This window comes from Corvus kubaryi, unplaced genomic scaffold (assembly GCF_017639235.1).
Source record: "Corvus kubaryi isolate FWS band 111438036 unplaced genomic scaffold, C.kubaryi_AGA036_p1.0 134, whole genome shotgun sequence".
NCBI lineage: Eukaryota > Metazoa > Chordata > Aves > Passeriformes > Corvidae > Corvus > Corvus kubaryi.
Genome location: NW_024580668.1, coordinates 4,605,834 through 4,620,698, shown reverse-complemented (window position 1 = coordinate 4,620,698; position 14,865 = coordinate 4,605,834). Strand labels below are relative to the sequence as shown.

The 14,865-nt window shown below is 43.4% G+C and overlaps 1 protein-coding gene across 3 annotated transcripts in view; it reads right to left on the bottom strand.

The window, feature by feature from the left end:
• The window catches only part of CDH4 (cadherin 4), a 424,578-nt gene that overhangs the window by 71,042 nt on the left and 338,671 nt on the right, over positions 1-14,865 (bottom strand). For all 3 annotated transcript variants that reach the window (XM_042046046.1, XM_042046055.1, XM_042046065.1), the window contains one exon: positions 7,292-7,464. In XM_042046046.1, coding sequence (XP_041901980.1) covers positions 7,292-7,464 — 173 coding nt within the window. The remainder of the gene's footprint in view (positions 1-7,291; positions 7,465-14,865) is intronic.

Genomic DNA, 14,865 nt, shown 5'->3' with positions numbered 1-14,865 from the left:
CCTATTATATCCACTTTTTTTTTTTTTTTTTCCTACACATGCTATTTTCTTCCAAGGCCATGGCTCAGAGCTCTTCCTCTATCAGTTTTACTAGTTTATCTAGGAATCAGGCTTTTTTAAAGGAAAAGTAATCAAAAAACCCTTTCCCTACACTGGAGCTCTAAAACTGATTGTCAGCTTCTCATTTAGAGAGTTGCAGCAATCATGCAGAAGACCAAAAGGTACAGAACATTCCAAAAGCACCCATCAGAAAGACACACAGGCACTGCAGTTTGAGGAGCTCGAACAGGGAGACATATTCCTTCTGGGAATTGTGACAAGGCTTCAGAACCCCTGGCATTATTTTCTTCTTATTGAAAACAAATGGTGTGATTTCTGTGCCAAGGCTTTGCTCACATCTTTCCCACCCTGCAACAAAAGGCTATGAGGGATCCCTTAAGCAGTGCTGGACCAACAGTGCTCAGAGCAGATTTGAGCTCTCCCCCTCTGCTAACTTCTGGTATCTCAAATTACTGCAAGTGGCCCTCCACTGAGTGCGCAACACACTTCCAAAGCACTAAACAGGGTTAATAAAATGAATCTTCTTCATTGATGAGTGGTAGTGCTCCTCACCATAATTTGCTGAAAAAGGTCATTCTTGTCTGTAATGAGAAAATGAAATGCACTGGAATGATGGAGCAAACTCAAATCAGTCCTATGTACAATGTAGAAACGTAAACCAGAATCCAGCATAAATCTGCTGGCTAAATTCAGCTTATGGCTAATCAGCTCTTCCTTTGACAGGATATGCTGCTGTGGAAATGGGATAATTTTATAACTGAATAATTTAACCAGTTTTATCTTTAAGTAATGATTTCAGGCATATTAATACATAAAGCTTCAGTATTTACATTTTCGTTACATGGCCCTGAAAAATTACAAGGTATCAGGGATAACGTAGTATTCAGTGATAAACGACGGGCACAGAGTGGATTTCATCCCTCAGAGTGACTTTGTGCTCCACAAATCCCTGGGATGGCACGTGGCTGACAGGCAGACAGCGAGGGCAGAGCCTGTGGGGCAAACTGCTCCTCAGTGGCAGAGGGGAACTGTTTCCTAATGAGTCAGAAACACATTAGGGCCAAGGCTGGGCAGGACAAGTAAAACAGTCTGACAGAGGATGCTGAAGCATTTTACCTGCTTGTCCCTGCTAAGACTCCAGTAGTTCATGTCTGGCTTGAAGACATGTTCCACAAGGACTCCCAATCACCATTTGAATGCTGTGAGAAGTGGAAAAGCCACTTAACCCTGGAAATCTGTTACAGTCCTTCATCATCTCAGTCACTGGAAAACCCTTTTGGAAGCCTGCAAGTCTGGAAGCTAAATACATGGACTTGGGGTCCAAATTCATAGAAATGGATGTGCCTCACTGGCAAAATAATTACTAATCCCTCACTCTGGTTCTCCTCTTGTGAGTGCAGCTGTGGAGGCATTTTTCTGCACATGTTTTAATGCAGTGATATGGGAAGTTCATCTTGAACAGGAAGATACTCATCGCTCCACAGCGTATAACAACCTTGTTTTAGTTCTTCTCTGGAAAAAGTAATGAAAGGAACATGAAAACCAGAATCCCTCTCACTTTAAAGAACTCCTGTAATAGATACAAATAGCAAACAGGGTGAATGCTTGATGGTGCTCGTCAGAAGGTGACATGCTTGTAGCAATTCTGCATTACTCCTCCCTGCTCCTTGGAGAAGGCTAATCTGACTGAGGAAAATAGGAACAGAAGCTCTCAGGATGCAGTCAAGCCATTTAGATGTCACTTTCCCTCATTTTTTGTATTCTGTCAGTATGCACACACGAATGACAATCTGCCCAGGTAAACTCATCTATCACTCGTATGGTATGGGGTCCTTCAGCCTCACACTGCAGCCTCAGATGCTCCTCCAGCCCTGCCCAGAGGAGGAGGAGCAGCTTTACAGAACATCACACTGATATGCAGTGAGGGAAATAATTAACATGGGCCATGGTAATTTAGAACAGAATAATCCCTTTGCTGTATTCCAGGGGTGGATGAAGGATCAAAAGCTGCTGAACTCCACTGTGAGAGGGAGGTTTCCTGGTACAAAAAGCCAGGCTTAGCCTGAGTTACCTGTTGGTTACACTTAGATAATTGGCTGGCTGGAAGAGACAAACCCAGATTAAGCCCACTGTATTTGGGTAATCTCAGACCAGTGGGTGTCCATCTGTGGGAATGTTTCACAGCAGTCTCAATGGCTAAAGTCATCCCTGTACCAGGGCAATGCCTTGTTTACTCCCAGACAGCACTTGAATGAACAAGGAGGTTTTGAAAAGCTGTTGCAATGACCTGCAGATAAATGTACCCCAAATAGTTACTGCAGATGGTAAAAACCATCCCTGCTCAGTGTTTGGAGCAGTGTACAGTTGTTTTTTTTCTTTAACATAACATTTCAAATTCTGCACTATCAGAAATGTCTAGGTGCACCAAAACCAGAGTGCTGGAGAAGAAATCAACTGTCTCTGCTAATAAGAAGAACTTCTCCTCTTCCCCACAAAAATCCTGCCATTTCATTCATAAATAAAATAAGCCTCTAACTCAGTTGTTGGCAGGCTCTCCCTTTTATCTTTCACTCACTTGAGAAGGACCAGCAACATCACGTTTTTGGAAAGCCAAGTGCAGTAATCATAGAATCGGATTTCATGTATTTTTAAAAGCATTTGCAGCAGCAGAGATCCAATCACTTTTAGAAGAAATACAAACATACAGAAATTTGGAAGAAGTAACTCAGTGCTCCTGACTGTCTTAATTTCTCCAACACCAGATGATTGTGCTGGGAAGGGACTCCTTTCTAAGGGACATCTCAAAAAGTTAGCAACATTACACTACAAGCACCGCAGTGCTGAAATACTTATTATCTCAAATAAACCTGGATGACATTTGAGATGCCTCAACATTTATTGGCCTGCCAGCAGAGCCTGGGATCAACCACCTCCTTTTCTCTCATTCCCTTTTTTTTTTCCCTCCTGCTTGCTCAAAGTTGGTGTTCATAAAATATTTAGGGGAAGCTCTTCAGAGGATGATATTGCCTATACTATACCCCCAGTGCAGGTTTACTGTGCTACGGAGACAGATATTCTGCCACCAGAGAAAGAAAAATTGGTGATGGGGTTGAATTACTGCACCAGGAGCACCATCAGACTGACAGTCTGGGCTTGATCCCACCTGGGACGCTGGGCTGAGTGGAAAGAACGAAGTAACACATGGAACAGAGCCGGTCACTTCTGCAAGGTTATACAGACAAATGCTACTTTTCAGGATGGAAAACAAAAATATGAATGTTTTGCTTTCTGAATGTTTCTGAGACCCAGCTGACCCTTTCTTACCTCTTTAAATTTTCTTCCCAGTGGAAAAAAATAACCCCAGCTCAATGAAATGAGGAATTCAGATGTGCTGCTAAACGAAGCCGTCAGTTGGGCAGCATCTCCTGCAGTACCACCCACTTCTGCAGCAGCCTGCCATAAATTAAATCAGCAGCAATGGTCCCATCCTACCCCTGAACTTTGCCACAACCCGTTCACCTCATGCATTCACAGCCTGTAATCCACACATTTTGTGCTCCCACCACCACATGATCCTTTCCTCCTAATTTTATGAAATCAGCTCGAATGTTCCTATGTTACTCTGATGTTTTCCTGCATTACAGCAAGCATCTGCTTTTAACCTTCTCATCAAAACCTGGCTGTCTGAATGTACTTCTGAACCTCTGATGACCCTAAATCCCTACCATTTTCCCTCTTAGTCCAAGGGATAGGTGTTCCTTTGTTCCACCCTTGGCATTTCTCACCCTCAGGCATCCAGGCTTACATCAGGCTGTTGCTAAACTGTCTCCCTTTAATAATTTTTATGAAGTACAGTCCAATTAACTTTATCTTCCTTGGGGATCCATTCAATTAAGTGCAGTCATAATGAGCAAGTGGACACAGAGCACTGTCACCATATTTACATCCAGATTAATGGGAACCAGGTAAGATAACTTTAAAGCCATCAATATTTTAATACTTTGACTTTTGAGTGTGCTATCTTCAGTGTCGGACACATTTAGGAAAGACCAGCACAATATGAGAGGCTGAGTGTTTAATTGCCTCCATGGTTTGTGGAAATGGGGGTTTAGAAACAGCAGCAAAAATACATGACTTTGTCTTAAAATAGGTTTCTCGCGGGTCAAACAAAACACTTCTCACGACACAAAACAAGCTAAAACTTCATCCAGTTCATTCTTTCATGGATTGAAGGTAATGTAGGAAAACAGCAAAAAACCAATATTGAAGTGGAGATGCTGAGAACATCAGGAAATCTCATTTAATGAGCATGCAACAGAAATGCTGAGCTAGGAACACCAGTTTCGAAGTGACTTTTCTCCCTTCTGAAAGACAAATGCTGGATCTGGAACATGGATCTGTCGCTCAGATATGGAATAGCTCTGGAAGTTATTTTTACTCTTGTTTTGCATTGCAGAAGCAAGGGAGAAAGGTCCAATGGAGACTGAAAACCTGGTTCTGTATCACCACAGCTTAACTTAATCATGTCTCAGGCACTGATAAATGTGTCAATAAGCATTTTGAGAAATAACTGGTATCCAGGGAATTTATCTTGGTTATAGTAGTTTCAGCTGAATAGGTCAGATTTGTTAACATTTTAATTTACACAAATATGCATTCCAAATATGCATTCGTCTCCTTTTCCTAATGACAGGGAAATGTCAGCAGCAACCCCAAATTCACTTCTCTAATAGCTTCCTCAAGTTTTCAGGAAAAACAAACAAAACCAACAAAACAATCTGTGGTACACTAATAGGGGTGTTTAAACACAATTTTCGATTTAGATGCAATACAACTTTATGTTAATAAACCAGAAAGTTTTGCCAGTTCCAGATATAATCCTGAAAGTAGGAGAGAGAGCTGGGAATAAGCATGCCCTGTAGCTTCAGGGCAGCCCCAGGATTATGCCCAGAGCTGGTTGTTCTGCCTCGATCCAAGTGTCCCTTGCCCAGTCTTGTACTCAGCTTGGGACACTCGACACCAGATTTTCACATACACTGTGCCAGCTGTGACTTCCTGGACCCTGTGCACAGGGGAACTCACACGAAGCACATGGTTCCCCTGCAACTTTTTAAAATACTTCAGATGCAATGAGAGAAACACGAAAAAGGCAATCATTCTGCCTTATGCTTTCCCCTTAATTATTACCTGCCTCTTTTTTCAGCCGATTTGCTGAGATTAAAGCCTCTCTCCCACCAAGTTATCCCAATCTGTGTTTCTGAAATTCATATAAACCAAGGACCTTTCTCTGCCCATAAAGCCCTACATTAAAATGCTGGGCCTCACTGACGTCGGGGGGCAATAACAGTTCTTTAATTCCCATAAAATCAGCATTTTCCTGCCAGAATTCCAATTTCTCCTCCGAGTACATGGCCACCGTCCCCCCAGGTGTGTCCAGCAATCTCTCTGGCACTTGTTTCTCTGCTTCTGCTGCAAGCCTGCTGCAGGCTCCAGCACTGCCTGGGATAATCTACCTGCTTAAGATTCAGCCAACTTCCCAGCTCTAGGAATAAAAGGAGTAGGGAAAGGTCAAATCTGCCCTAGGCTGTGCTTGCAGAGTCTGCAATGTCAGGTGGGAAGGAGCAGGCGCTGGAGCTCCTCCTGCTCCCCCAGCTCTGCTTCCTGTCTTCACACCTGGAGAGCTCTCTGCTCTCCTGACCTTCTCCTTGGAAAGCTGTTTCACACAGTGTGTCCCCCCTGGGCCAGCTCGCCCTGAAACGGTGCCGAGGGCAAGCCCTGCACTGCTCCCAGCCAGCATTCCCAGCCAGCGTTCCCATCCCATCCCGAGTGTTCCGGCGGCTGCCCCGGGGCTCCACACGTGCTGCTGAGCTGCTGCCGGGGCTTTTATCTGCTCTCAGCAGCTGCCTTTGGGATTCCTCCCCAAGCTGCTCTGAAGCAAAAAAGCAGCCCCAGACCTGGGAAGGAAACAGCACAATCCCTGGCAGGGAATGTCTCCTGACTGGAGCCTGGCACAGCACTCAGCAGAGTAGGGCCAAAAGTGTGCTGCTGGCCTGAGGGGCACGGCAAAAATCTCCAAGGTGCTGGAGGCTTCACCCCTCAGAGTTTAGGTCCCAGACCCACATGTGGGGACCCCTGCTTGCTCTGTCCCTGCCATTGTCGCAGGGTAGGAAAGGAGAGAAAGAAGAACAAAGCCGGTTCCTGGTGCCTTCTCCCAGAAACGCAGCGCACTGGGCTCTCTCAAAATGAACTCTTCCACTGGATGTGTGACTTCTGGGGACTGCCTGAATATAAATATCAGAGCCTCAGACTGTGCAAGTCCTTCTGTCCATAGTCTCTGTGGTCATTGCTCCATGAACAAATGGTCGTTTCTAACATGTAATCGACTGAGCTCCCCCAGTTGCATTGAGCAGGTGACACTCCATGACCTGCACAGTCCAATGGGGAACAAAACCAGAACTGAAGTTCTGGGGTTCTCTCCCTTTACACCCATTGACCCCATCCCCTCCTTCCCACTCACTCCATCCCACCACTGACACTGCATTGATTTTTGTTTAATATATGAGGTATAAATGCTTTGTCCTCGAGCTACACCCACAACCAAAGGAAGCAGGGCTTTGAGAATCACATTATATAGTTTACACTGACAGAGTGTTTTTTTGTTAGTAAAAGTGAAATGTCTCCTGCATTTGGTAAAGCTGCACATTGTAAAATGCCAGAAAGAAGAGGCACTAAAGGCAGAACATCACACAAACCCAAAATCATTGGAAGACATTTTACTAGTTTGGAAATGGCACAAGGACACAAAATGCTGAATGCAGGATGTGTTCCTTTTTCCAGGGATAACATGCAAAGAACTAAGCAAGACAGGTCTAGAAAGGGCTATAGATGCTTGGCACTTTATTGTCCCCCAACAGAAGGGGGAAAAAATGACCATTTATTTATCCCCCTTTACCTCCTGGAGTATTTTCTACATTTTTTGAGTTTCACAAACTTATGAAAGGAAAATATCAGCTCCAGGAGTTTGAAGATTCTCTCAGGGTTTCATCGACTGATATGGATTAAGACAAAAATATCACATCAAAGCCACGATGCCCTACAGTTGCTGCAGAAGCAAAGACTGTGATCTCCATACCTCAGCTCACGCTTTTAGAGGCTTGGGATTAAAGACAGGGTTTGGGCTTTTCACGTCAGCAACCCTCAACAACACCTGGTAAGACAGTTTCAAACTCACCTCCCTGTCGAGTCCAGCAGCCACGGTGACAATGTCTCCTGTCTCGCTGTTAATAGTGAACATGTTTTGTGAGGGGCTCTGTGGGGTCTGGGTGACGATGCGGTACCTCACCATCCCGTTGGCCGTGGTGCCGTCGTCTGCGTCGTTCGCCGTCACCGTCATCACGTAGGTCCCTGGGAACAAGAGGAGAGGAATGATCGGTGTTATCTCATTGCAGAGCAGATTGTGGTCCCATTGACCTGGGGTCATGCATTTTGTTCAGAAATGCTATGGAATAGACATCCCACTTCAATCCAGCCAGCCAGGCAAGGCGAGGATTATGGAAATAGCAACACTGCTGAGACAGATGATCTGGAAGGATGCTGATTACACATAACTGGTAGACAGAGAGAAGTCATGTGAGGGTATCTATGATTAACTTCTAATTCTTTCAGTGATTGTAAGTTTTAGGGCAGCATTTTTTGTCCTGCAATTTCACAGATTCTCACAGGAGATTTTTTTTTCCATCCAATCACTGCATTCACATGCATTCAGAAGTACAGTTTAATACTGGAAAGCCCATCAGACTTCTCAGCAGTTTCAGAAGGACACTATCAACATGCCCATGCCCAGTGTAGGAAGCAACTGCCTGCTGCTTCCAGTTCTTGGAGAAACATCCACCTTTCTAGTCCCTCCTGGATTAAAAAATCCATTTCTGCAGAGCAAATACAACAGCTGCTGCCCAGCAGGACAGAAAATCAATGATTTGGTATGTGTGGCCAGTGATGTATTGAATTGTTGGTTTGTTTCTTGCTAATCATCAGTATCTTCATTTGCCTTGCAAAAAACAATCCCTACTTTCTCGATACTGTCGGGAGTGCACTGATGCACTGACAGGCTCATTAGCACTGGAGTTTGGCAGCAGGGTGTTTTGCTAAAGTGGGAAATTATCATTATGAGGGTAAAAGATGTTACTTGATTGGATGAACTCCTGCAGCTGCATGGTCCTGTGACCCCCCAGAGTTCGTAGGGCCCAGCTTTACACTTGTTATACTGGTAGGAGGGAATGAGTAGCAGGGCAGGCACACACTGCTCACGCAAGGCAATCTGCAACGGTGGATGAATCTAATGATATGAGACCTGAGAGGAGGAGTGGGAGGCAAAGAGAGACAGCGAAACCAGACATAACCTCATTTTGTGATCACCAAACCCAACAGCATCCAGGAAAAGAGGGAAGGTGCAGCTCCAACAGTGTGCATTTGGGAACTCTGAGCCAACGGATCAACTTATGAGCCTGCCATGCTGGAGAGATGCAATGTGGTCCCAGCAAGAACCTGAGCTGACATAAGATGGAGCCACACATGGCTTTACAAAGAGGGCTGAGTTTGTTCTTCTCTCTGGCTTAGATGTGAGCCACTGGCAGACCTGAGGACATGTGGCCACATCAGCATCATGCCCTGTCTCCTCTGGTACGCCCAGGTCCCCAGCCTGGTCACACTAGGAGCTACCACACTCCCAGTTCAGGAATACCAGAGAGCTGGAGAGCTTGCATCTGTTTGCAAAAGACTTTAAAAGTACCCTGTGCTCTAAATGGGCAGATCTAGAAATGGCTGCAGCATTTTGTACCTTAGCCAAGTGTCTTTAAGCCACTCAACACATAGGAAATCCCCCCAGGGACCTTTCCCAACTCTGGGAAACCAACGTTTCTCAGTATTAGCAAGAAGTTTGTATTTTTGCACTTGTGTGTGAAGTGCTTTGCTGATCTTCCATCTGCCTCAATCAGGCTCTTTTTGTTCTCGGTGGTGATACATATATTCCTGTGAGTTTTCTTAGTTCAATAAGAATTATAGATTGAAAAATAAATGAATGTGTAAAGCAAATCTTAATGATGAATACATTCCTGTTTTTCTGCAATAATCCTGATTCACATTTGTGAAATGAAAACAAACTATTCAACAGCTTTAACATTCTCCCGATCAATAAATTTCAGAAGACGGAAGAAACACTGAATTGAAACAAGGCTGTGCAAGCAACAAATTTTCTCTATTTTCTCTACAAGCATTCGTTTTTTGCTCTTTTGCAAAACCAGTTATCACTAGACAGCTGATACAAATAATGAAACCAACCCTTAGATAACTACAGGGAAAATGTACGGGAGAAATTTAAATAGGAAATACGCTGAATGAGATGTTTGATTTGGAATTTATGTTATCTTAATGCATTCAATACTGAAAATATCTCTGAACAGAATGTCAAAACCTAGGGCTAATGAAAACAGAAGCGGAAGAGGAAAACAGGATCTATTTTAGGACGTGTGCAGTCTGAGGATGTATTCCAAACAGGTGGTGTTTCATGATGCGCTTCTAGCTCAAATAACCAGCTTTGAAAGTCATTTGGACTTCCAGGTTTAGACAAGGGCGCCCCACAATTGTGGTCCCTCCTCATGTGGGATGTCTCAGACTGTACTGTAGATTCCAAAACGAACCAGCACACATGTGAGATGGTGGGTTCCCAACTCGGTAGGGGAACCTGCCGGGCTGCAACTGTGGAAGGAGGGGGTGGGGGACAGCAGCTATACCATGGATGGAGAGCACAAAAGGTCTCCTTCACTCCTTTCCTGACCTTTTGGCTTCTTTCCTGCAGTGTAGCACTGGACTGAACGTATCTGCTCTAGCAAAAAAGGATTATTTCAACAGCATTTGACCTACATCTCCATAAAGGGAGATGGGACTGGACAAATGTCTCTAAAGTCATGAACTGAGCACCACGGAGCTGTATTTCAAGAGGCAATCTGCTCCCTATCTCCTATCTTTAATTTCGATTATGAAACCCAGCCACAGAGAAAATAAAGAGAGGAACTTGGCATTAATTACTATCCTGTAACTTAATAAAATGCCCTCTGCAAAGGGCCCTGTGTGGCTGCAGCACTTTGCAGCACATGATGGAGTTGCAGCAGCCGCTTCCTATCTGGCTCTCCCTGGGGCTGCCTGTCTGACCACAGTCTGCTGTAAACTGGCTGCAAATTGCTTCTCCCTCTCCACAGTCTGGACAGTGGCTGGTATCTCCTCTCCCTTTCCTGTGTACACACTTTTCCCACCCGGCAGTGTTGACTGACAGCATCCCCTGTTCCCCGTGCTGAGGGCACCATCCCTAGGGACAGCTCCCGAGGGATCAGCTGGGGTAACCTACACCACTGTCTATGTTCCACTGGTTTGCTTTGCATTTAGCCTGTCTTTAAGAAAGATGTATCCTCCAGATACCTACGTGCTGCAGTGAATGACACAAACATAGATCTGTGCACAAGAGTATTCAGCAGAACGATGTGGATATACACAGATAAAGTGTCTAACATCCTCTGGGTGCTGTATAAACTCCTGCACTATACTCAGATGGTTGGTGATGATTTACCTGCAATAAAAGTAAATAATGTCATGCTTCGATGTCCTTTGCATGGAGATACATCTTCATGTAGTTTATATTAAAATAAAGGCAATATATCCCCATATCCAGCCCCTCATACCACACAGTTTTGGCAAATATACAGTGGCAGAGAGAACAGCTCTAATGCACTCAAGGATTGAAGCTGGTATTGTTTGGGTTTAAGTGAGGAAGCACTGATTACCCAATCTGGCCCATGGGTTGTGTGTGTTTTGTGGAAATCAATGTATTAACCACACCATATTTACAGCCCTATATCCTACCCAAACAGAGATAGTAGTTTGTAGTAGCAGTTACTACAGACCAGAAACACTGAGCAAACTCCTCCAAGTCACACTCAGGACCCCCAAACTGGACTGTGCCAATTCTGCATCAGACCTGCTGGTGGTGATGAAGCTACAAGAGTAGGTTAAACGAGTGTAAACAGGACAAGAGGGACTTTAGGCTTTCAGTGTCTGAGAAAAGCATCACTTTTATTTTTTCTGCTCTTCAGGGCTTGCTCTCAAGCACACCAACAATATTAAACGAATGCGTGAAGTGCCAAATTCAGAAATTTGCCCCAGCCTGTGCAGTGTATCACAGGATGAATACCCTGTGCAGATATAACAGACATATATCTGATATAACCGCATTAAACTACACACCTTGCCTAACTCAGGTATGTAACCTGCCGAAAGAAAACCATTTCTCATCAAATAAGGCACATGGTATGTTAAATAAAATACCAAACCTAGTACATCATGTCAATATTAAATCAAATTTGCTGCATGTTGAACAGCTCTTCCGAGCAGCAGATTGAATTACCATGCACAGCTAGTGATGACAAGATTACTGTGCATTAGCCTTCATTAACTAATGTGCAGAGTCCATATATCACCTGAGTTAAAATTAATGGATGGCATGACGAAGGAGATCTATCAATAAAAGGCAAGACCTCCAGAATCTGTAACTTCCCAATGCATTCCCTTTGATTCTCCCAGAGACCATAACCTCCCAGATGTTATTTTGTCAAATGAGATGGTTTTGTTTCTAACCATGGATGAGACATGTGAGAGAAATGCTTGAAAGCAACCCTTATGGAAAATATTCCCATTGGATTAATTAAGGTTTCCACAGGATAGGCAAAAAAATGCCTTACAGAAGCTGGGAGGATGGAAGCAAAGGGAGATAATTTATATCTGTATATTCAGTTTTGTTTGTCAATTTTAAAATGAATTGCATCTCCTTGAAAAGAATACAAAGAGATTTTGCTAGGTTCACCATATCTCATTCCATCTGTACACGTTAAGGAAAAAGAAAAGCAAAACAAGAGAGATAGCTGCCCTGAGCATGTGTAAGCAGATAAGCACAGTCATAAACAAATGTCCCCCCCCCCAAATCACTGTGGAATCTGAGAATCAGCTCAGTTCTTTGTAGCTCAGACAATCTCAAAGCATCCTGAGGGCTGCTAATTCCCCTCACGTTGTCTGCAATCTCTGCTCTCCCATCTATGCAACCTCCTTTCTCCATAAAGATGGAGCTTTCAAGAGTTTAAGGCACACAAACAATATTTTGGCGCAGTTGTGCTCCCAAAGTCTTTGTTACAATTGTTTTATAATTACCATTTTTCTAAGCTGGTTTGATATCCATTAGTTAGATTTAATGCATGTTAAAATAAAGAGCTAATGGGCACTTTTCAGGAAGCCAACAAAAAAGAAAAATAAAAACTCCTTTCATTTTGCCCTTTATCCCACATGTCACTGCAAAAACACATATTCCTCTCTGTCTTCTCCTATGATATAAACAGAAAACGCTAAAACTTCACCCAGTTTTTACTGATAATGCTTTTTCTCTATCCAGCTTTATCTCACAGTTTATGTTTTTAAATGGCTGGTAAATGGCTGCAGAATCATTAAAGGTTGGTTAACCTTCTCAGTCTAATTTTGACCTACAAGATACTTAATTTAATCATTCCCCATAGAAAAGGACGGAATCATTATGTGCAGACATGTGGTGATGGCCATATTACATTAGATCTTCATTAACCCAAGTTAATAATGGCTTTGTACTAATGGAAACTTCCCCTTACTCCTCATTTTTTCCCCCCAAATTGGAAAGCTCACTTAGTGAATCCTCTGCATCTGATGCTAGATAGAGAAGACAATAAGAGTTGTTGTGGGAAGATTAAATACTGAAGAACAGTGCAAAATTTACAACATTTCCTAAACCCAGTATTTTCCACTCAGAATAGTTTCCTGATATTAGTTTCCTTCTCCACAGAGGATGGGAATCTCATGCTTCTAACTCATGGCAGGCACGCTTCAGCCTTTAGGTGATTTCACTCATTGCAAGGAGGTCTTGGGGACAGAAGGACACACTAGAAAAGTAAAGGCATCAAAACCAAGTTCCAGTGACAAGTATAATGGGATCCTGAAACTTGCTGTAGTGTTAAAGACTAAAGCATTTCATCTAACAAACCTGCACCCTCAAGTCAAAAAATTTAATGTATTCAATGGGTGATGTGAAACAATTTCACACACTCATTGTTAAGGGTTTCAAATGAAATTGGGTAGCTGACCCAGCAATGGTGCTGAGTGGAGTCACAGAGGTGAACAGGAACATGAACAAGACATCAAGATGACAGAAGTGAGTGCGAGTACTGCAGATGTAATAAATTGCAAATGTACTTAAATTAAACTGCATCTCACATGCTCTGGATAAAAAACTAAATAGAAGCAGCACTTCCCTTCCGAATGATATTCCTTCCATCATAACTGATAGCTACTGTCATTCTCTTCAACGTAATTTTTGTAATCATTGGCAAATTTTGACCTTTCAAGCAGCTAACCTAATTCATAACGGATGTCACTTCCTAATTAGCAGAGACATTGGATTCTCAGCTTCAGACAGGGCAAGAGCCAACCTAATGAGAATAAAGAGAGCAAGCAGGTCTGGAGAGACAACAGAGAGAGATGAAGACACTGCTGTCGCCCAGAACGGAAATAAGACCTCCTTACTGTTAAAAATGGAATAAATACCTCCGGAGAGCCAACGAGCAGATGCACTGACTGCAGCACACACATGGCCCTTGCCAGATCTGAAGATCACTCCCCTCCAGCAGCCTGCAGCCTACTGAGACCCACTTACCCAAGAGAAATCCCACCAGTCAAACATCAGGATGGGCAAAAGCGCATCCAGCCTCTGAGCAAATGGTTCTGGCTGCATAAATTCATGAGGTGCAGCTCGGCTGAGTTCCTGCACATGAATCCTCTCGATTTCCAGGGCTAATTCAAGGAAGGGGGAAAGCATGACTACTTAGGACAAATATCCTGAACATTCCCACTGAATTGTGTGAACAGCACAGCCAGGTTTCATGCTGAACTGAAGGCACGTGTGACTCCAGACAAAATGCAGTCCCAGCTGCACAGAACCTGACACTGAACACATCCTCCACAAGGCTTCAATCCAATCCCTGAATTTTGACACTGTAAGGTAATACAATAGAATATAAAGTGGTGTAATATAATATAAACATTATTATGTATATCATACTATGCTATTTGTAGTTAAAAGGAGGCAGAGAATAGACTATCACAGTGTTCAGTTGTAACTCCCTCCTAGAGTGGTCTCAGACCATGATTTCCCTATTTTTTTCCTTTCCATCAACTTGGCCATGTTTTTTTTTAGAGGGAAAACCCACAAGTCTGGGGATTTGCATTTTTTTCTCACACTCCTATAATTCACCTCCTTTCTCTTGGGACTGGATGCTTCTGAAAAGGAAATTAAGAGCACAGATTTCATAACCAGTCACCTCGAAAGAAAATGGAAAGCACTACCATGTGAGTCTGCAGAAAAACAATTTCTTATCTTAAAATTGTGCTCTGCTGAGCGAAAGAACTTGAAAAAGAATATTATAATTTGTGTGTAATGTGTGAGAGAATGGAATCAGGTTGGACAAAGCCACTTTTAATAGCATATAAAGTGCAAGAGTAAGATCAGCACCTGCCCAGAGTGCAGAAGATGGCACTGCCATCGATGAATACATTCAATCTTGGGATGGATCCAGAAGTAATGCATCTAACCTGTGAAGAGCTCTGGGATGAATGGAAAAATCTGTTGAGTCCTACTCTGGCCCTCTGGAATATTTTACCTGTGCATGATCGCTCTGACACATTCAG